This window comes from Varroa jacobsoni, unplaced genomic scaffold (genome assembly GCF_002532875.2).
Source record: "Varroa jacobsoni isolate VJ856 unplaced genomic scaffold, vjacob_1.0 scaffold_752, whole genome shotgun sequence".
In the NCBI taxonomy this organism is placed as follows: domain Eukaryota; kingdom Metazoa; phylum Arthropoda; class Arachnida; order Mesostigmata; family Varroidae; genus Varroa; species Varroa jacobsoni.
Window position 1 is genome coordinate 1 of NW_019213654.1, and position 22,700 is coordinate 22,700.

General features: G+C 39.9%; 3 protein-coding genes across 10 annotated transcripts in view; all 3 read right to left on the reverse strand.

The window, feature by feature from the left end:
• Positions 1 to 12: 12 nt before the first annotated feature.
• LOC111263265 (uncharacterized) lies at positions 13 to 11,842 on the reverse strand. Of its 3 annotated transcripts, none has more exons than XM_022838202.2 (9): positions 10,205 to 11,842; positions 5,359 to 7,688; positions 4,120 to 4,356; positions 3,516 to 3,757; positions 2,621 to 3,006; positions 2,292 to 2,437; positions 1,891 to 2,096; positions 1,638 to 1,754; positions 13 to 1,301 (listed from the first exon to the last, which is right to left on the reverse strand). In XM_022838202.2, exons 2-9 carry the CDS (start codon positions 7,684 to 7,686, stop codon positions 1,133 to 1,135), a joined length of 3,831 nt encoding a protein of 1,276 aa, XP_022693937.1. In that variant the 5' UTR covers positions 7,687 to 7,688; positions 10,205 to 11,842; the 3' UTR covers positions 13 to 1,132. The 3 variants fall into 3 exon arrangements, with proteins under 3 accessions (XP_022693937.1, XP_022693934.1, XP_022693935.1); XM_022838199.2 differs by having other exon boundaries at positions 4,120 to 4,395; XM_022838200.2 differs by lacking the exon at positions 10,205 to 11,842 and adding an exon at positions 9,508 to 9,604 and having other exon boundaries at positions 4,120 to 4,395.
• An 87-nt stretch (positions 11,843 to 11,929) lies between these two features.
• Positions 11,930 to 20,172, reverse strand: LOC111263261 (isobutyryl-CoA dehydrogenase, mitochondrial). Of its 6 annotated transcripts, none has more exons than XM_086969527.1 (8): positions 19,613 to 20,172; positions 15,012 to 15,111; positions 14,694 to 14,794; positions 14,293 to 14,516; positions 13,983 to 14,188; positions 13,414 to 13,712; positions 12,882 to 13,034; positions 11,930 to 12,414 (listed from the first exon to the last, which is right to left on the reverse strand). In XM_086969527.1, the coding sequence occupies exons 2-8, from the start codon at positions 15,109 to 15,111 to the stop codon at positions 12,262 to 12,264; spliced, it is 1,236 nt and encodes a 411-aa protein (XP_086825653.1). In that variant the 5' UTR covers positions 19,613 to 20,172; the 3' UTR covers positions 11,930 to 12,261. The 6 variants fall into 6 exon arrangements, with proteins under 6 accessions (XP_086825653.1, XP_086825649.1, XP_086825652.1 ...); XM_086969523.1 differs by lacking the exon at positions 19,613 to 20,172 and adding an exon at positions 18,831 to 19,591; XM_086969526.1 differs by lacking the exon at positions 19,613 to 20,172 and adding an exon at positions 19,061 to 19,590.
• Positions 20,173 to 20,308: 136 nt separating this feature from the next.
• The window catches only part of LOC147753090 (isobutyryl-CoA dehydrogenase, mitochondrial-like), a 23,175-nt gene continuing 20,783 nt past the window's right edge, over positions 20,309 to 22,700 (reverse strand). Inside the window, exons 4-8 of the mRNA XM_086969528.1 lie at positions 22,342 to 22,565; positions 22,043 to 22,248; positions 21,476 to 21,774; positions 21,165 to 21,317; positions 20,309 to 20,917 (exon numbers count right to left, since the gene is read on the reverse strand). Of these exons, the coding sequence (XP_086825654.1) occupies positions 20,765 to 20,917; positions 21,165 to 21,317; positions 21,476 to 21,774; positions 22,043 to 22,248; positions 22,342 to 22,565 (1,035 nt within the window). The 3' untranslated portion in view covers positions 20,309 to 20,764. The remainder of the gene's footprint in view (positions 20,918 to 21,164; positions 21,318 to 21,475; positions 21,775 to 22,042; positions 22,249 to 22,341; positions 22,566 to 22,700) is intronic.

The following is a 22,700-nucleotide window of genomic DNA, read 5'->3' on the forward strand; positions in this document are numbered from 1 at the left end:
ATTGTTCTTTCGTTCCTGTTAATTCGTACATGCTACAATCATTATAATGGACAAATGATGCTCCAATGGCAATACTGGCACCGTTCAATTCAGCTGCTTCTTGACATGCGAAACACGTGCTACGCCCTAAGGCTAGGGCCTTTCTCGTTAATAGAACCATGGATGTGTCATCCGCCCTGATTCTGTTAAACAGAGTCTGGAGTTTTGCATCCGATTGCAATAACTAACCACTACCTAAACTGAGATAGGCAGACCCCTTCGCAAATAAATGTCCACCCTTTTTGAGAGGAGATTTAAATCAGATTGGATTATTGTACAAGCTTGCCCTTTGTTATTTTTGTTTGATATAAACACGACTTTGGTAGGCTATTGACAATGCTCATCCTAAACAACTCGTGATTGAGCTCGGCAGCAGAAAACGTCTTACTTATCGTACAAAACTTCAACGGTTTTTCAAAATTTCGCAATACGCTACCAGGCGTGCTTGCAGAAACCGCTTGCTTGTTAATAAAGAAAATTTAGCAACAAGGTCTGCTAGTTAGCATAACTGGATGAAAATTAGCAAACAAATACATACGCTAACAAATTAGCGATCAGGGAAGCTTTCATGGACGGAACGTCACACAAAGGTTTGACACAAAAATGGGACGATAATGGGACATCGAATAAAAGAAGTGTTCAACATTATTTCTATCTTTTCGAACTTCAAGTTGTGCAAATCTCGGGTTCCATTATACTACGAAAATTAGAAAAACAAGCAAAGCTGCTGTTATAAGCGCGGCTATTCTCCTAACCTAATTTAAGTTAGCTCTTGTTTACAAATACCGTTAGCATGTATGCAAACAACGATAGTGTTAGGTCGAGGCATTATTTCTGTAAGAAGGATCAAGGTGGAGGACGTGAAACGAAATGAGATAGTCTTGTTATTGGCATAGAAAGTGAAACGGATCCGAACCAGACTATGCTTTTGTGCGTAGCGTACGCGATGAAAATGACCGAACCCAGTTTCATTCATTTACTTAATTGTGCTTTGGTATGGAACACCGGAGCTTCCTATTATTTGTCGCTGCTTGCGTGTTGTTGCAGAACATCTTTAATTGCGCTAATGTTCTCGGTAGCAAATTTGCTTGCCTCATACGTTAAGAGGTTTGATAGAGATCTTTCTGCGCAGAATCGAAGGCATGGGCCGCGGGCCTCGCACAGGAGAATCAGGTCCAGATTTTAGTGGACTACTGCTTCCCGTCGGGGTCACGACTGTTGGAGTCTCGGCTGAAGGGACGATCGGCTGATCGAGGCCATAGCTAAAAGAAAAACAAAAAGTTTAGTAGGGATAAGCTCAACATTAAAAATTGAAGACGGTTGTTGCTGTAAGTAAGAAAGCTAAGCCGGACTATCTATATCTTCTAGATGTATATTATAAATAAACACCCACGGTACATACAGTGTTTCTCTGGGTGTACTGGATGGCTTGCTGGAACGCTGATAAAAGTATGTTACTAAAAAAAGTAATTTAAAAGAGCTTATAATTTTCAAATGTCTTTTCTCTATCCTCACTGTGCGTTCTGAAATTTCGGGGCGTTTGTGCAACTACATCGCACTTATTTAAACATATAGTGCAATGAATCCCTGGCACTTACCGTTGACTATTAGTTTCGTAGAATTGCTTAACTGCGTGTTCACTCTTAGTTCCGACAAGTTTACTGACAGCCTTGAAGTCTTTGCCAAAACTTTTAAAGGCTTGAATTGTCAATAACCTGCGATGGAGAACGAAATAGTTAAGATCTTCGCTTGAAAAATATCAGTCATATAAATTATATGAGTTAGTTGCACGGTATTAAAGAAAGTAGTGCATTTCCTTACCGAAATCAATCGGGATAATTTTTTGCCTACCTGTCCTCTTTGGTCCACTCGTCTGTGATTTTACGAGCTTTACCTATCGCCTTGGTCACCTGCTCAACAGTTTTAGCTATCCGTTTCTGCTCGCAGTCCATCTGGGCCAATTCGGCCTTGTTACGTTGAAACAGCTTTTTCAGAGAACCGATTTTCTCTTTTAGCGTTTCTACATTCTCGTCGATCATTGGCAATTCGGCAGTGCTCTGTCATATTCAAGGAAGGTCAAAAGTAATTAGTCTACATCTATTTCATCTATCTCAACTCTATTTATTCAATCCAATGAAATGACTTTTGACACGTATTCCTGCATATATGAAAGTAACAAAATTGACGTATCTGGTTCACAACTCATTTTTTAATGTTTGAAGTTTTTGCGGCGTTATGCAGCGTAAACGTACTTCTTTCGAAATCCACTCTTTAACATCATCGTCGAAATCCTCAGTCGGTGGTCGAGCTTTTCTCATCGCGTAATCTAGTGAGTCATCTACTGAATTCGGTACACTCTCATTGTCTGAATTCTCAGCGGATGATGCGGCAGTAGCGTCTAAAAAAGGCAAGCAAAAAACACCAAGGCATAGCCTGTGTAAATCGATGTAAGTGTAGCAAAATGACTGATTACGCCCTTTAGGCAGATACTGAGATCCTTCTTCACTGTCTCGAAACCTTCTGGTGAAGTATTTTAGATAATAAAAACATAAAAGACTATCCAATAGCACATTCCACTTACCAGTTCTTTCGGACTTATTATTTTCATTGTTGGGCTTTCCGCCACCGGCAAGAGGCTTCATAATATCCTCAAACTTCACAACTTTTGTAGGTTTCCCGTTTGCATCTGTTTTCGCTGTTTTACTAGTATTCGTGCCGCTGCCGCCCGCACCGCTGGCGTTAGCTGCTCCAGCTGCTGCGACACTAGCAACTGGTAAACTGTTTGTAGACGTTTTTTCTCTCATAGCGGTGTCCTTTGGCCGTCTCGTCGGCAGTGCATCTTCGTACAAAACAATGTTTGGATTTGCGCAAAACCGGCGGTTTGGCAAGACCTTTCGCTTTTCATTTAAAATTCCAAAAACTCCTTTTGGGGCAATCATTTGCTTGCTTTTGCTGACCAGATAATAGCTGTTTAATATATAAAATTTATCATAGGTTGAAATCGTAAACGCAAACCGCACAAAAAAAACAGAAGGGGGAATATTAGTTACTGATTCTAGACTTACAGGTTTTAATAAATATTTCGCTTGCAAATAATAACATCTTGTTTTTTTTGTCCGTATGCGATTTCACCCACACTGCGTTAACATTCGGAGTCTTAACCCTTGAAATAATAGAGCGGTAAAGCTTTTCCCGGTTAAACATAACATTTCAAGAAATGCTTACGATTTTTTTTTTGACAATTTGGTTGCTCTAGCATGTCCTCACGTTTTAATGCCACTTACTTGAGGCAAGGACTGAATTCAAATATCGATTATACTATAAATTTCAAAAACAATATTTTAAATGTATAAGAGAGATTTCAGCTGTAACACTGAAAAAAGCAACTAGTGGAATAACTGCATTAAGCAGGTTACAGGACATAAGTGAGATCATGAATAAATATAATGGACGAATCAATTGTAGGAAATACTAACTGCTTGCTCTTTTTGGGCAGGACGTAATCCCTGGCCGGACTGTGTGTTGAGTAGTAATGATCAATTACATCCAGCAACCGTTTGTTGGGTAGAACGGCTAGGTACTTTCCGAACTTGGTTTTGTAAGTACCTAGATAGCGTTTGAACATTTTTTTGTCCTGGTGGCTCCAATCGACGAAGTCGTATAATGGAAAATCTTGACAGAACCGTGAACCTTCAGGACGACAAGCATTTAACAAACCCTAAAGATGAATCACAGAGCAACATCAGTTAGAAGCTACAACTGACAAATGAAATGTCACCTGTACCGAAAAAATATCATGATCGCAGTGCCTCCTCTAGACTTTCCTTTGTAACCAAATTTTAATAGAGACAATTGAACTTCATTCTATAAAAACAGAAAACGACATTTAACAAAAGTGGTTCCCATAACAGCAGTACTTCAAACCGTTGAATAGACATTTCGATATAGATGTTTTATGTAAGAGTATTTTAGAATTCCCGTAACTGGTTGAAACATATAATCAGTAATCAATTCATAATCATCTGTAATAATTTGAAAATATAATCTCTTGTTTTTAACTGTAAACGGTGTAATATATACCTTATCAGGGTGGTAGATAATATCGGCGTGTTCTGAATAGTCCTTTGGCGGATTTCCCTCGAGAAGGAACGGTATTTCAGCCTGAAACTCGTCTCCTACGCGAATTTCTGAGTTGTAGCCAAACCCGGTACCCCCAGAGCCTCCACTGGTTGTCGACGAGCCCATAGAATCTTCTCCCTCACCAACAGGACCGCCCATCAGCTCGTCAACTCCTTCGCCCACGCGAACGGAACCCCCCTGTAACGCTACTTCTTCAGGCAAGTGATCCAACTTCACCTACAATATATATGCACAATATTTGCACGCCATGTTTGGAAATACACCGTCAAGCCAGGTCGGGAAAAAGCCTTTTTCATTGTTATTATTTATTAATAATATTTAACTATATTCCTTATCGTAGATGTAAGGCGGATTCCACGGATTTATCCAACGCTCTATACGTTAGGTTAGCTATGCACAAGCCCTTGCGGTTTGTGTTTACGATTTGTTGCCTCAGTAAATTTGTTGTTTACTACTAAGAGAGTGGTCTATTGTTAGAAGGGTCTTTCGTTCCTTTGCAAAAAGCTTACTGTTTGTAGATTGTCCAGATTACAGGTTTTCTTTCGAGTTCAGAAGTTGAAATGGATGTACCATCTTTAAAAATTCGATAGTTTAAACATTTCACCAAATAAAATCCTTACATTAAGACTCAACACCGGTCAAAAGGTTTATAAGATCATTAAAAAAGAGTAACCTGATAATAGAAAAATTACGAATCGCATTTGAAAGATTAGAAAAAAAACTAAGAAGTAACTTTTTAGATTTTTTTACTTTGTGCTTATAATTTCAATATTTATTCTCTCCTCGATAACTTAGTTTTTTTTTTAAAGTCTTTTTGTTATTTTCTAGTAAACTCTCGTTTTCTTAAAATTAAATTTTGTTAATTTTATAAGTAAAATACCTTTTAATCATTTTGCTTAATTGTTCTACATTTGCACCTTTCGTTATTTAAAAAATTGTCTTTATATATATATATAAAGTGTTGTAAAGGCGGCATTTTGACAAATGGTATATCATGGTACCTCTAATACTAAATTCGAGAAAAGTTTTATAACCCGCAAAAGGACCCTGAAAACAAAGAGCAACGACGTAAAACACTAATTCACTAACCAAAAACGTATGGTTAAAACTAACAGCTATAGAGTAATATATTCGCTTTATACTTATATCTTAAGTTATAACGAGCCAGTCTACACTTACTTCTACATCTCTAATGGAATTAATAATTGCCTGTTCGGCCATTTTCATTGGTTGAGTAGCTGCACTTCGATCCTTTCGCGGTCTTCCTCGAGCGCGTACCGGTCGTACGGTTCCGGGTTCTTTTGAAAACTTTTGGGGTGTCACAGCAAGTGTCTCTTCTTTTCGTCTTCTGCCCGAAAACAGCTCGGGTGCCTTCTCACCTCGCAACCTAGCGGACCTGTATGTGGCTGCTGGCTTCGGTACAGGAGGTACCTCATGGGTCTTCTCAGTCTTCATCCGTTTCGGAGTAGCCTTTGGGGTTGACGATAAAGCAGTCGCTTTTTTACTTGTTTGCGCAGCCTTCTTAAACGTCTGCGTCCTCTTTCTTTTCGCTGATGGTGCAGCTGTTTTATCATCTTCTGCAGCACGCTTGGCCAGCGCTTTCTCCGTAACTTGAGGCTTCAACATCGAAGCTTTCATAGCCCTCTTTCCTACAGCAGCTTGTGTTACAAGATTCTTGAGGTTGCTAGAAGCAGTATTCGACGAATTATAATTTATAACAAATTTCTTATCTGGGAACTGTTTCTTGAGTTCCTCAAGGATATCCTGCACATGTATTGATGGAGCGGTTATCACTACGTTGGTTTCAGTTTTGAGTAAATTAAAAAGGTTTGTTTTGGCTAAGTCGCCAGCTTTGTTCGTGCCTTGCGAACTGCTTACCGACATAATCTTAAAAATGACGTCATTAGCTTTATCCTCTTCGTCTGGTCCTTTTGCCAGTGAAGTAGCTTCATTTGTTTGCTGCTGATTGGGCGGTGTGACCTCAGTTACAGGTAGTTTTGTATCAGGTAGAACTACCGGCGGTGGGTTATTTTTAGGCTTTTCGACTTTTGGTTCTGGGTAGACAGACTCTTTAGAAGGCTGCATTATTGTTTGCGGGGGTGGTGGTTGTACTAGAGACGGTAGCTTTTCCTCTGGTTCATCGTGCGCCTGAGTAAAAGCTCTTGGAGAAGTTGCTACCGTCTGCGCATCGTTAGGCTTGGCCTCGCTATTTAAGGTTGTGGTCGTCATACCCTTGATGGGATAAATTGTCTTAACTGTTGTCTTATTCGGCAAAATCGCCCTTACAGTACTTTTAAAGATGGGCGGTTGCACGGTAGAAAGTGTAGAAACTGGCACAATGGTGCCAAGTGCGCCAGGTGGTGACACAAGCTGCGGAGCTGGAGGTCTTACTACTAGTGGAGTTCCCGGATTTACCACCATCCCTGGACGAATCTGGATTGCAGGATTGATTAGCGGAGACGCCACGGCCGCTAGCTGCATGTTTCCCATCGCGTCCACAAAACTAATTAAATTAGAAGATAGTGGTGCTCTAGGAATGACAACTCCAGTCACCATAAGAGGAGTTCCGACCACAGGATTTCCCAATGGCGCGTTCGTTTTTAATCGGTAAGTCCCACCTTGAACTCCTTGAACTGCTGGAACAGCTTGGACACCTTGAACAGATGGCGAGCTCGCTACAGAATTTAGGGTAATAGCCTGAGGTATGGATACAGATGTAACAGTCGGTGCAGTACTGGGACAAGAAGTCGAAACAACGGAAACCACTTTTGGAACTTCCACCGTGAGGACCCCATGCGGAGGATCGATCTTGATTGGAACCTGTGCCTGCTTCGGTAGCTCGATGTTTATCTGTGCGCCATCAGGGTTATTCGATACTACATCCAAAGAAGAATCTACTTTAATGGGCAAAGATACCTTGGGCAATTCAACTTTTATTTGTTGAGAGCTATTGGAAGCGTTGGTGAGGACAGCCAAAGGTTGCTCGACCTTATTTGGAAGCGCTGTTTTTGGTATTTCAACTCTTATTTGTCGAGTATCACAAGCATTTGCCACGATAGTCGCTCGAGGCGATTCGATCTTGAATGGTAGCGATACTTTGGGTACCTCGACTCTGATTGTTCCTGGATTTTCGGAAGGAAGTGTAGGAGGGGTGCAAGCTATTAGCGTTTGAGTGGGTACAGTTACCTCCGCGCATGACACTGCACTTACGATAGGCCCACTTGTTTGAAGAAGCACTGATTTAATATCTGACATATCAGGTTTGGTATCCGCTGCTATCTCTTTTAGCGCCTCATCGAGAATATTGACCCCGGTGTCATGATCGTGACGGCCGTTACCACCGTCTATATCTGAGGGGGGATTTTCGGCCAACAGCTTAGCCTCAGACATGGGGGCATCAGTATTTCCGGTGTCGCGCAGTTCTTTCTGCAGTTCATTTAACTGCCATTCAAGTGCTCTTTGTGTCTCGTTCTTTACTTCCATCGCGGCATAAGACACCTGCTCCATGCCTGAAAAAATCCGTGTGTTAAATACACATAAACGAACATTTATCAATTAGTATTATTGTACAATTTTAAGGACACAGTCAGGGCATCAATGGGACGGTGATTCTGTTTTAAAGTACTTATACATAGGTACAGTCACGCGAGATGCTATAAATAAAGAAATGGAAATGCAGTTAACAATATCACAGTTAAGAAGCAAAACTGCAAATGTGACTTGAAAAATACCGCTGTAAAAGTAATTTATTTAACATTTGGATAAATATTAATAACCACGCTTGAATAGGCTAATTGAACTTGCAACGTCGTAAGCTTTAACCAAGATCTAAACAAATACCCATAAACAAGTAAGGTACTGAACCAAAGAGCATTTGCACTCAATCAAGTAGATGTTAATTTTATGTGTTGCAGATAAAGTATTTTACTTCAGTCTCACAAACAGAATCTTCATTAAGCATTGCGTCCGACAGGAAGAAAGGACATCGAATTTTTCAGTGCCCCAATTTGGACATACTTGCAGCCTTTTTTTTGAAACTATTATACCAAAAATAATTTTCAGTGTTATAACGGTAGGAGGGAAGATAATACAAATTAAAGCCCGTATAGTGGTTATCCTACTTATAAATCGAATATGTCCAAACATAAAAGATAAAATCTGACAATATTTTTTAGTTGATTAAAATGTGACAAACTTAGCAAAGTTATTAATAAACAAGATGTGCACGTGAGTATTATAGTCAAAAACGAGAAATCATGTCGTTATTTGCTTTTAATTTTGTTTTTTTTTAACATGAATCGTGGTACTTGAAATCCTTATTTCATACAAAGCTTATGACATGTCAACTGATTCCAAATGGCAAATAAATCATACTGACGAGAGCTAGCAGATCAACTGCGCCCCGTATTCAACTAATCTAAAATAATCGCTTCGACTTGCTGGGAACATTAAGATTGGAATGAAAAGCCGTTTGTTGGCTGACATTAGAGAGCAAAGTTATATACAGCATAATACATATGATAAATAAACAGCAGCCATTCTTATGGATAATCTTTCATGCCGTTAAATTACTTGAAATCATCTCTTGAAAATTAGAGCATATTTGCAATAATAGCACGATCATAATTTTCTATTGAGCTTAAAAACGAACGACCTGTCATTAACCCGATCAGTTAGACAAGGAATTTGTCTGAACTAATCTTAATAATTATTACATTTAGCAATACAAAAGAGTATTTATCAATAGAAACTATCTTTTAATAAACATTTTTAGAACGCGTTATTCATTTGAGGGCATTTTAATTGAAATTTAAATGCGCATAGTAGCATGCTCCGTAAAAACAAAGTTCTAACGCATTTTTGGGTTTCTCAGCAAGCATATCACTCTAATTTGCACTTTACAAGAAACACAGATAAGAGAGGATTCGTAATGGATGCCATATTGAGTTAGCTTAGCTAAACCAAAGAGATCAAGATCGTGCTAGCCAATGTGCAGTCATTATGTAAGAATGTGCTTCAAAAGTATAGTCGAGTTCATATCGTTTCGGATGTTTCGACTTGCGCACAATGTCTGCTGCTTGATCCGATGACGTTCCACGATCATGTTGCTAGAATATGTCACAAGGACATTCATCACTTCGTTCAACAATGCAACCAAATTTTGTTAAAAAGACAATGTCGAAATTTACGTTGCTAACACTACTTGCATACACACTGTTCGCATATCATTCACAAGACGTACTAAACAGAATCATGATAATAATTGGAATAATACTAGTGGCGATCGCGAAGTATCACAAGAACACCTAACAAATCTGGAAAACGTACGAAAGTAAACGTTGAACTCTGTTAAGGCGTCTGTATTGTAACATCAACTTTTTCCGTAATATATTCGTATGCGACACATTATCGACGAATGCTTGTATTACGGAGATCCTGTAGTTGCTTTCAGGTTAGTTGCGCATACGCAGCGCTACTAGTGTTCGATAGACGTAAGGAGGGAGACAGGATAGATACCGTATAGTGCTGTGGTTTATCCCACAGAAGTGCGAACATTTTGCGGTACAGACAAGACTAGCTAATATCAAAACCAAGAAACTATTGCTGGTGGTTGTATAACATCAACTTGCCTATTTGTTGTAGTCGATAGTCTCAATTTATATAGGAATGGTGGGAAAACTCATCAAAATTATCACCAAAATGGAACAGAACGTCCGCCATCTTGGATTTGTGCGGGGCCAAGTATTTTAAAATGTGTATTGGATTTATTCGAATGAAGCGATAACCATTCCGAGCGCATAATGTGAACCACCTCAATAGCTTGTTAAGACACTAACCAAATATGAAACTCAATAATTGTAGCTAATTTCGCAACGTACAGCAACCGACTTAACTGTAGTGGAACTCCGGTGAGAGCTACGATGGCAAGGTTGCCCAATCGGAGTGTGTTACGTTGGAGCATTTACCTACGGACTCCAGAGTGCTGACCGAAGTGACTCTGAGTGAAAACGTCAGTGGAACTTACCGGATTAGGGAGAATTTCCCGGATTTTTTCGCTGCCCGCCGTAGCGATTGTTGTTGGGAGTCGTGCTAGAGACTGGCGGCTGGTTCGCAGCAGCTACATCACTTGACAGGCGAGTTTGTCAAGATTGAAAAAGCCGGCTAGTTTTTGGTAGAGCCGTGTCTGTTCTTCAGATCAGGCCTGAGAGAAGATTTCGACGTGCGACAAGTGCATGATTTACGTAAGAAACGTACAAAAAATCTCGATATGTATCGAGCTCGCCGCGCGCCCGCTTAAAGGCACCCAGCTGATGGGTCTACAGAGAGAGAAATGAAGAAGGCTGGAAAATTTGAATCAGATAGGGCGGGCAAACAGCACAAGCTGTTGTTGTGTTGTAGTGTCCGTGTGTAGTGATTGGAGTGCCATGGGAGCGCCGGCGTGTTTGTTATTGTCCATCTTTATACAGAACGTATGTGTGAACTATTGCCACTTGCAGGCAGTGTGGACGAATCAATCCTAGAAAGCCTCTAATAACTAATCGATCAGGCTGGCTTTGTTAATCCACTGTTCGGCGTTTATGGAACAATGTTTCAATGGCGATAAAGTCTAGTTTGATCGGAATGTCGCAATTACAGCACAAGTTGTGGCAGCGGCTGCTGCTTATTGCTCTTCCTCTCAAGCCAGCATCATCATTATTGTCAACACCCGTAGCAGCAGCACACGCGGTGGCAATCATCGATGTCAGCAAAATAAAACAACCGGTCTCTCATGCAACTGTTAGCCCTCTCCCACGGGAAAAGCTGTATAGAGCAAGTAATGAGTAAAACTATTATGCGCCGTCTGTCGGGTACTGATTTATATAAGTTTTAAAAAACTAATAAATCTTATGACAGTGGTGTATTATTTTAATTGATTTATTATTGTTATTAATTTCAAAGAAACAGATAATAAACCAGCGTCATGCAACGTAGTTTCGCCACTACCATCCGTATTGAACAACCTTTTCAGAGCGGATATGTCCGACTGCAGGCGATACGTTAATGCTTCAGGTTAAAATCTTATTTAACCATGTGAAGGCGAAAGAGAACAACGTATCTTTGTATCCTATCACTATCGTAAATTCAGACGCATATACATAGCAGACGGTATCAGGAATTGAACATGGAATTTGTTCGCTTTTACCTACGTAGTAATATACCCAAAATAAAATAGAACATTTCCCATCTTCGATGTCATCGGGATGAACTACATTATTAAATTTGATTTTTCAGAATATTCATTATGAGCCCGTAGTATGTAACCTAAGCAATTTGTTAGGATACTAATGAGATACTAATTGATTTTGTGAGGTACTCGCACGTTCACCGAATCGGTTGCGGTCGAAGCGCTTCACTCCTCTGTTGCGACTTCAAATGATGCTACGCATTGCCGGTTGTCTTCAAACAGAGAGATCACTCGAAAAGTCAAACAGTTTTCACTACGACCGAATCCAGTATTCGGATCATAATCTAGCAAAAAAGTCCACGAAAATTTTCAGTGCCTATTTTGCCAGGCGCCTAGACGCCGCTAGCTAGAAATCTTCCTAAGGAAAAAGGAATTTTGAATCAATAATGCGATACAACTGCGCAGAACGGTGTTGTAGTTTGCAAGAATCTAGCGAACGTGTACGCTTTGAAATGGTGGTAGGTAGCCATAAAAAATAATCTTGTTGAGGCACAGTGTATCCGAGTTACTACAAAAAGACAACGCTTGTTTTACAACGTTTTCTTTATTCCATTTTCAAATATATACATTTATGGCACAGCCGGTACAACCTTGTTAGGGTTGACAATTTACCCTAATCTGCCAAGCCCCTGTATCCGACGTGGCTTGCACTCAGATGGCCGTATTTTCAAAATAGTTCGCATCCATTTATTCATTCGTAAGCTATTTTGCTGAAGCAGATTTGTATCGTATTCGTAATACACTGCCTGTTAGTTCTAGTGTCGACTGTTATAGTGTCGATACTGTGCTCTCTGCATGGTAGACATACTCATCAAATGAAGTATGGTATTTCCTTCTCAACTATAGGGAACGAATCACTACTTGAAGATATCTTTTGATATGATAAGGCGCATTATTTCATTGGTTCCCTCGATTATGGGATGCGCCCGACAGTCTCGGAAGTATTGCTGCACAGGAAATTCTTTGATAAAGCCATATCCGCCCATTAACTGCATTGCCTTATCTGTAATCTAGAAGAAAATGAAATTGCTTAATTCCTATTTGCCTATTATTCCTAATTGCCTATTTTTTTTGCCATTGTTAGCACATTTCAACGCCTCAAAACTCCCACTAAAGGTCTAAAGCTAATGGCGTGTGACCTGCGAGATCGGCTTACGCCTCACGTCAACGCGCAATCGATTGACAGGTATGAGTTAGTATTGTTTCGAATATATTACGTTTGAAAAGCGCATTTAAGTTTATCAACAATTGTATTGTGAGTTGATTTTAACAACAAACCATTTCGAGAATCACCGAGTCTCAACTGAAAAATGAAATTCACCCTGATGGCCTTTGGGGCTTTGCTCTTAACGCCATCTGCTACGACAATGAAATTATTGTTACGGCTTCTATATCCTCTTACCTTCCTGTAACAGTTAGATTTGAAGCGACAAGTATGTATCCTAGTGAACTGAAAGGTGAGTTATTATGGCCTTACCTGAAAACACGTCTCCGTGGCAAAGTACTTCGCCATGGCACATAGTTCTGTTGTGCTGGGCCGTTCTTCCTGGGCTGCTCGTGCAGCCTCCCGAACCATCCAGCGAGAGGCCTGTAGCTGAGTCGCCATTTCAGCGATGCGAAACTGGTTGAACTAGATTGAAAGTTAATAAAAACTTCTATTTGAGTGAAGTGATAACTTTCGTAATTCGTCGTTGTATTACACATCCATCTGTTTAATAGTTCTAGGTTAACAAAATCAATTAAACTATTTTACAGACGTAAGTTTTAATTTTAGCTGAACTGACGCCGTAGTTGTGCTTGTGAGTTCCAGTTTGTTAATAAAGTAGAGTGGACACCTTTGGTACCTTTGTAAATAGCAATTCGATTCAACTGAAACCCCTAACTTGCCCACCGGTTATTATTAACTAATTGTCAATTCACTATAAAAAGAAAAAAGACCGTAGAAATATTACGTAATAGAAGCCGTTATTCGGGGCCAACGTAGTACAAACGCTGTTAATATATTATACCTGAAAATCAGAAATAGCCTTTCCGAATTGTTTGCGTTCCTTGATATAGTTGACGACAAATTCGATGCTACCAGCTGCTGCTCCCACAGAACAGGCGGCAATATTTATTCGACCATTATCCAGTCCTTTCATCGCGATCGTAAAACCCTGGCCCTCATCACCGAGTCGGTTACTTACGGGAACTCTACAGTTTTCGAATATAACCGCTCGTGTTGGGTGTGAATTCCAACCCAGCTTGTCCTCATTTTTACCAAACGAGAGACCTGGAGCGCCTTTCTCAACAGCGAGACAAGTTATACCTGCCGTAGCAATACATTTGTGTGAGATACGCAGACCCAGCCTCTAATCGGCTCGTTTACTTTTGCAGATGCTTAAAAAACGGCACGCTTTATGTGTATATAGACAAATATTGTCAATATCATATTTGAAATTGCAAGCTAAAAACAGCTGTAACCATGGAAGATAATACAGCGTACAACGAAGATCATTCGTTTACTGTCTGTACACGTCTAGTCGCTAACACAGACGGATGAACAATGAATTATTTTCTGCCCCTTCGAGCTGTATACCTTTAGGACCTTGGCCACCAGTGCGAACCATGCATACATACAAGTCGCTCTCGCCTCCACCAGAAATGAAGGCCTTATTTCCGTTTAGAACGTAGTGGTCGCCATCACGGACGGCTTTGGTGGTAAGGGCTGCCGCGTCACTTCCACTGCCTGGTTCAGTCAAACAATACGAGCTGCAAAATTCCATGGATGCGAGTTTGGGAATCCTGGAATTGAAATATACTCGTCAGCCTATCTAACCTTGTGCTACAACTAATTAGATTAACAACGTCCATTAACATCTAATTAAATAAATTAGTTACTTAAATACCATTTAGATCTTTGTTCCTTGTTACCGAATGTATCGACCATCCAAGTAGCCATATTATGGATGCTGAGGTAAGCTGCCGTCGACGTACATCCTCTTGCTAGGGCTTCGAAGATAACTGCCGCGTCGAGGTTCCCTAGACCGGAGCCGCCAAACTCTTCGCGAGCCCGGATAGCACCGAAACCAAGTGCCGCGGCCGCACGGAGTGCTTCCCTAGGGAAGATATGCTAAAGAATGTGAACAGATAATAATTATTCATTTCAATGATTAACAAGTTTGTATTAGAGAATTAATTCAGCCAGGTCAGATCATTAGCGAAATGTAATCGGGTAAGAATATGCTAACGGCACTGATCGATTTCTCAGAGTGTCTATTTCTGTTTATAAAGCAAATAAAGAGCTCACATCTTGATCCCACCGACGCATATTAGGCAGCCAGTTGTTGGTTGTAAAGTTCCTAGCGATGGTTTGCATTTGGAGTTGCTCCTCATTTAGACCTACTCTATCTGTAATAAGGAAAAAACATTCGTTAAGCTGGCAATTATTGATTATTATGAATAGTTATAATAGATATGTTTATGTATAAATAGTACAATGTACATATGCATTAAACTTCGTCTAAGAATTCTCCGTTTCTGTGTATGTATGTGTGTGTCTGTGTGAATTTTGAGAACGTCATCTTCGCATTATTAAAGTTACCCTTCATACAAATTCTGAACTTACCGTCGAGGGAAAAGCTTGAAGAGGGTCTCGTTTGTTGACGTTTTACATTGCTTCTACAAAGCATTAGCCGAGATGGTCGCGTGAGCAGGCACGTTGCCATCTGACGAAAAACAAAGTATACTATGTTTACAAACTTTCCTGTATAATAATTGAATTATGTAAAAACTGCTACTTCGATACTTCGCTTAACATGTGCTAAACTATCATTGCAGATAGTTCTATTCACCCAAGGGTCACCATTTAACGCAAACATGGAAGGCTTCAACTCAGGATCTAAATCGCTCATAGGCTCGCTTCATATGTTCCTTTTGTAACTGTGCGAACGTCTCATGGGGACACGAGTGAGCGAGTTGACATTGTCAGGAGAACTGGCTAAACACGAACTTCAAAAGTACCTTATATAATAAAACAGCGGATTCGTACCCGGGCTGTATGTGTGGGCCAAATGTGCTCATCTTAAAACTTTAGAAAAAAAAGCATTCAACGCTGCAGTGACCGGCTAGTTTAAAAGAACGCACCATTCTACTAGAAGACGTAAGCCGTTAACTTTTAGACGCTTATGTTTTGTACGGCCCTACAAAAAAAATGTAAACGTGCTAATAATAACAAAATATTTTTCTAGATAAGTTCGTTTTTCTGGCAGAGGAACGGTGGCATGGCGTTCCCTTTATCCGCCACTACATTCAGAATGCAAATATTAGCCAAAAAATTGCTTTTACTCGTTCTGAAGCACCCCCTCTGAATTAGGAGTAAGCTAGCGATCAGTCCTGCGGTCGTTTTCTGCGCTGATGATAACATTTTACCATCAAAGAAGAATCAAGATCACATGCCATTTCATTTTGAGAGAATGGAGAAACCAATGACAACGATAAGCGGTGATCTGGGATGGTTATAGTGCCCTCAGAGATTATTTGTCTGATTTTATGTACTGTAACACGTACCTGAGATTTTCGTGAACAATCCAATACATGGTAGGTTTGCCCACATAAAATTTCTTTGCTAGCGGCCTGATCAGAATGGCCGTTGGAACTTTCTTAGACGGCCTGACCGGCTTTCAAGTATGTTTCGGTGTTTTTTCACTGTTTCATTGATTTCCTTTCAAATTGCAAAGAACGATTCACTATTTTTTTGCCATTCGGACTGTTCATATGTCATCGAGTTAATTCTCAATTCAATAGTTCTCAATGACTCAAGAGAATCCAACAGGTCGAGTTGAAGTCTGAAGCTCCAGTTCAGTTGCCTCAGTTGCCTTTCAAGGTACTTTGCTGGAGTAATAACGTCTCATGCACGTTTTACAAGCGTAAGTATTTATCTTAGGGACAGAGATTTGTTTATTATGAACAAACATCCCCAAGCATAGTACTCACAAAAGCGTGCCATGTAATTCTTACTTATATTTTTGTCAGTTCACATAGTTGTGTTACTTACATTTCTTTCATACTTCAATGTATGTTCCAGCGTAACACGGAACTTGCTGTACCTAGCATAACACTGAATATTCAAATGATATAACGGCTTCACAGAAAGTTTCATCAAATAACCAGCGTATTACAACATTCATTTTGTACAACTTTTGCTCAAAGCTTATAAAACTCTTCAATATATATCTGAAATAAGTCAAAACAGTCAATTTTTCTAGAGGCATTTGATAGGCAGCCCATTGAACAAGATAGCGAGCCTACGTATGCTTCATGAATTACGGTATCTGGGCGTTAAACGACAGAGCGAATTTACGTGCGGAGAGGGAATCAGAACCTTTTAGCAACTTTTTGAACGTTTTTCATTTATGTATGGTAAAAAACGACTAAGTTGGCCTGATATAGCACATAGAATGTATTTATCAAATAAGTAAAACAGGTAAAATGCAAGCGCCTTGCACTCGATGATGAAAAAATGGCTTGTCCTTTTCGCATTGTACGTGTTCCATTGTAGACTCTAGGCTGAATGATTTACAACACATGAATGGTGGTAGCTATTCTTGTACAAAAACTGATTCATGTAGGAGCCATATTACCATTCATCCACTTGCCTTTCTTATGTATCTTACGCGCTTGAAGAAATCCAATTTCAGGTATGTTCACATAAGCATAAATCTGCTACACAAAACCAGGGGAGACACAAACTGAACGTCGACAACAAATCATGTATGAACAGAGCAAATGCAAATGCAACTCGTTTTATAACTCGGCAATCTGTCAGTCTTGAGATGTGGTCATACACCAAAGCACCGGTATGAAGCATGCAGCTTATACGTATAACAGCTACGTGGTAAATGTATACATTATACTATGTTTTAGAGACATAGTTCTTACGGCGCCGTCCTTACTGTTCTTTTATCTAATTATTCGTGTTGTTGTTGCTGCCGTGGATGCTACCGCCGTCGCCGCCGCCGCTGCTATCGCCGTCGATGGCAGTATCGTCATAGCGCTAAGGAAAGCGGAATTCGTGTTGGTAGAAACAGGTTGCAACAGACAGTTATGGTGCTTAGAAAATAGTCTAGCCAACTTGAACCAGACATCTCACTCTGGGAGATAACGCTGAACATTGGCGCATAACAAGATAATGATTCCGTGGATAATTCGTTCCATTAGAACGTCCGCAAATAGCTGTTTATATGATTGGCGAACTGAATATTTTCTGTAAGTCGTACAGTCATATTTGTCAGAACTACTAATAGCTTCATGTTCAATCAGATGCGGTCATTGCGCAGAGTGTGCGCAAGCAATGGTAAACGTATCATCTAGGTGACTTTATTTATGCAATCACTTCGCCAGAATAACTGCCAATAGAATCAGTTATCTATTGTGGGAGAAAATGGAAGTGAATGGACGAATTATATAAGAAGCCGGTACAACAGAGGGTAAAGGGAACAGGAACCCCAATTTTTCCTAAAAGAGATTAAGTTACTTACATTCACAGCAACGGGGTGGTCCGGCTCAGAGTAAACGGTATTTTAGTAAATCAGTCAACTTGATTCGGCCATTTGAAAAGATTTGGGTTAGAGAACACGCTGAAAGTCTAAGGAAGTAATACAGACGCCATGAAAAAGATACAGCAGATTGGCTTGCAAATTAATAAGCAGTGTAATTTAATCGATGTGATTAACTTTAAATCATTTCATAGAGGGTTTGCCTGGACCAACCGAATATAATCAAATTAATAACTACTGGTTATAATAAACAGTTGTGCTTTAGTTGAAAATTGCTTAATTAGATAGGCAGAACAACAGTATAGCACAGCCTCTTTGTAGTGGTTTGATATATTACAGAGGAGGTTTATGTTTACATTGATTCAGCTAAAAGCTGTAGATCACATTTACATACTCAAAAAAAAAAATTTTAAAATGTCATAACCCGTTACAATAAGAGCATGCGATGCTCTTGCAGAAATCTGATGGTATGATATAGTTACATTAACTACTTGTGTTTTAGCCTACTGAATTTTAGAAAATACTTATGCAGTAATCACGGTTTTTCCATTAAACATCTTATTATAGACATTTGTTGATGAATCTTATTTTCCCCACTTAAAAAAACTCAGCTTTATATTATTAGGACACGAACTTGCCGAAGGACACAAAGCCGGATATAGCGGCCTGATTTCAAGGACGATATGAAATGACTTGAATAGGCAATGAAAATCGAATGAAAATAGGGATATTTGGTGGGCAAAGTGAACTTACTCTGTTATATTTCATAAAAATTGTAAAGTATGAATGTATAGAGTAAGATTGTAAGTGATAACTTTATAGCAGTTTAGCAATAAATCGAAAAAAATACGTTTAATTACTATTAACACTGAACAAGAATTGAGACGTACGTCTTGATGAAGCGTCTTTTCGCGCTCAGATCGTCGTTCTAAATGGCTATAAAATTTATGAACGTTACTACCATGCAAACGCGCTTGTACCATTGTTGCAGTAAAATTCTATACGCGGGCTGCACGTTTCGCACTATAGTATGATACTGTATTAGTCATGGACTTTGGTTGCGATTCTGTATAGGCAACTTACGTTGCGACATTTTAGAAATTGTAGAATCTATCCTTACCTGATCAAGAAAATGAAAACTACTGATTCAGCATTGATCCTTTTCGACACTAAACACAGTGACTGAGGACGCTTCCTAATTTCCCCTTAAGTGCTTATGATAACGAATGACAGCAGCGTCGCCCTTCGCTGCTGAGATAGGGCACTTGTAGTGAGAATAGTTCCATTAGCCCATGGAGACTGCATTGACCGTCCATTTTCAACAGCGAAGCAACTTTTTAATCTAAGTGGAGGTTCAATCGAACGACATTCCGCAATTCCTAATTTCCATCGATAATTTGAACAGAAACTTCCTGTCTTTGTCAAAATTTGGCTGATGTTAGTTTTCAAAAGGATTGTTTTTTCCATTGCCTATAACGTAATGCGCACTATTATAAACATGCCAGCAAAACTTACCATCTTCAATATACTCTTCGCACTAAAAAATTAATGCATCCTCAAACGTTACCAAGTGCCTTTCCACTTTGTGTTTGCGTATTATATTTAAAAATGTTACACAAGTGTGCCCCCTCCCGTATGTGCGAAAATAGTCGGACATATTAGTACTACTTACGGCAGGAGCTTCAAGTGAGGAGACTGCCCAAGTACTTCAGTTAAAGATGACAACCTCTGAAGATACATTTCAACCACGTACCTCGCGTGGAATCGATGAGGACCCTTTGAATGTATTTCCGGGAGAAAACGACCGGCAAAGAGTTCCTTCTTTTAATGGAAACCTCAAGGCATGCGACTATCAGAAAATATTTTCACTCGATAAGATTTACTCAAAAACTAAAAACGTGGATCAAGCAAATGAGGTGGAGAGCACAAGTCACACAAGACAGAACTCGTTTTCGTTTACATCTCACTTATGCGCAATAACAGCACTTCACACGTAATTGCTACGGAATTGACAATTAAATGGAGGCCTGCTTATTCTACGTGTATGCGTTGTGTCTTCGTCTGCCAGCTGACGGGTTCGGAAATTGTTGAAAAATTACATCGTTATAATTCTATAATACATCCGGTGATCAGCGTAGAGCACAGAGGGAAGTTAAATCCTTCGAAATAATTGTCATAACATTGGTGTTTTCTAATATAGATAACCAGATAGCTCCATCTGAAATAAAAAAAAACATACATTTTACACTATTTAATTTCGTTTATGTGGCCCACCTGATAGAAGAATAGGGGGCAATAGGTATCGCTAAAACAGTCTTTCACACACTGAGCGTCGTAGGGTCATTCAGTCGTATTCACTAGACAGTGCTCAAAAACAACCGTTTATTTACATGCACTGTTATCGATTCGATATCCCATATTTCCAGATCCATTTAAATAGATGTGTCTGAAATCCTGTAATGGTTTGTGCGGATGTGCTCTTCGAGGAATTACATTCTTCCTATTGTGCAATTCTTGTATCGATTAAATTGACAAGTATTTACTACTATGTTTTTTAAAGAATACATATGCTAAATAGTAAGTAATAGTAAATAGTAATTATTAGACGGAAAAAATCCCCATGTTAATGGCAAATAGGGGTGGCTGTTGCTATATTAGATATTTTATAACGGTTGGCTTGGCAGTTTGGGCGTCACGAGCGAACTTCGGACGCAGCCTGCTAGTTGGAAGTGTTCGATATGACAGTTCTATCGTAAAAAAAACACTATCAGCTACGTAAGTATAGGTGGTACGTAGTTTCTTTTCTGGCTAACATAAGTAAGCGCTATTTGAGAATATCTCTTGATATAATGAGGCGCATCACTTCGTTAGTTCCTCCAATTACGGGATATATTCGACCGTCGCGGAAATACTGTTGTATTGGAAAATCCTTGATGAAGCCATATCCGCCCATCAACTGGATTGCGTTGTTTGTAATCTGCAAGAATACAAATATTATTAATTAGATAAGCCCATACGGTAAGCAACAACAATGTTTTGATAGTGGTAGGTTTGTTGTTGTTATTGTTACAGCATTTTTCCTCAATTTCTTTAACAATATTTTTCAAGTTTCAATTTTTCCGTTAGAACCCCACGAAGACACTGATGCTAGAGTAGCTGAGTTGACGCTCACCAACGAATTAGAATAATCATATCCAAAGGTTTAACGAACGCCGACATCGTACCTCAAAGCAGGTTTCCGTGGCAAAATATTTAGCCATAGCACATTGAGCTGTGGCATTGGGCAGCTCTTCCTGCGCACACCGCGCGGCTCCGTGTACCATTAAGCGACTCGCTTGCAGTTTAGTCGCCATCTCTGCTATCCGAAACTGATTAAACTGTATCGAAATCAACAGAAGAGTTTCGGTTCCGTTAGATGTACGATGCTCCGTTTGTTCATATATATTGTATATCTACATAGGGCCACATTTAACCGTGTGCATGAATAATATAACATATCAACTACGGTTATCACAAGTTTTTCCTACTATTTTACCTGAAATTCAGCAATGGCCTTTCCGAATTGTTTGCGTTGCTTGATGTACTCTACGACGAACTCGATGCTTGCGGCGGCTGCTCCCACAGAACAAGCAGCCATATTCAGTCTACCATTATTTATTCCTTTCATCGCGAAAGTGAATCCCTGGCCTTCTTCACCTAATAAATTGGCTACTGGTACGCGACAGTCTTCAAAGATCACAGCTCGCGTTGGGTGCGTATTCCATCCCAGTTTTTCTTCACTTTTACCAAACGATATACCAGCAGTATCCTTCTCAATTACCAAACAGCTGATGCCTGCCGTTTTAATAGATGATCGTTAGTTGAGCACAAACGCTTTCATGCACTCCAGAACCTTAAAATTGTCGAGGCTTTATGAATTAAGGCCATTTTAACCTATTCGTTGCTAGTGGCCGAAGATGCTATCATTTTTAGTTATGACTGAATAGGCAATACAATTATTCAACTGTGGGTACGAACAAAAAAGTCACCGTCTTTCTTACCGTCACATTCATTTCGTTTCTTTAAATATACCAGTCTACGGACTGCTGGTTTAAATACTAACCTTTGGGACCTAGACCACCTGTACGGACCATGCACACATATAGATCACTTTCGCCTGCCCCGGAGATGAAGGCTTTACTTCCATTTAGAATGTAGAAATCGCCGTCACGGACCGCCTTGGTAACAAGTGCTGCTGAATCACTTCCACTACTAGCCTCAGTCAAACAATAGGAACTACAGAACTCCATACGCGCGAGCTTCGGAACCCTAAAAATGCAAGAGTGTAGCATACGATATATAATTCACTACTCGCATTGATGACAATATGAGTATTTGTTAGTAGATCATGCAGCTAATTACCATTTAGCCCTCTGTTCCTCATTCCCGAATGTGTCGATCATCCAGGTAGTCATGTTATGAATACTGAGGTAGGCCGTTGTGGATGTACATCCCCTAGCGAGGGCTTCGAGGATGATGACCGATTCGAGACATCCTAAACCCGAGCCACCAAATTCTTCCCTCGCTCGAATCGCTGCGAAGCCAAGAGACGCTGCCGCACGCAAAGCTTCTCGGGGAAAGATGTGCTACCGAAAATCAAAGCAAATTTTCTCCATTGTGTACCTCAACCATCCTAATACACAGCACACGATGCTTCTCCATTACTACATTAACAGGCTTTCGGACCGCATAGAATTGCTATACAAATTTCTTACATTACT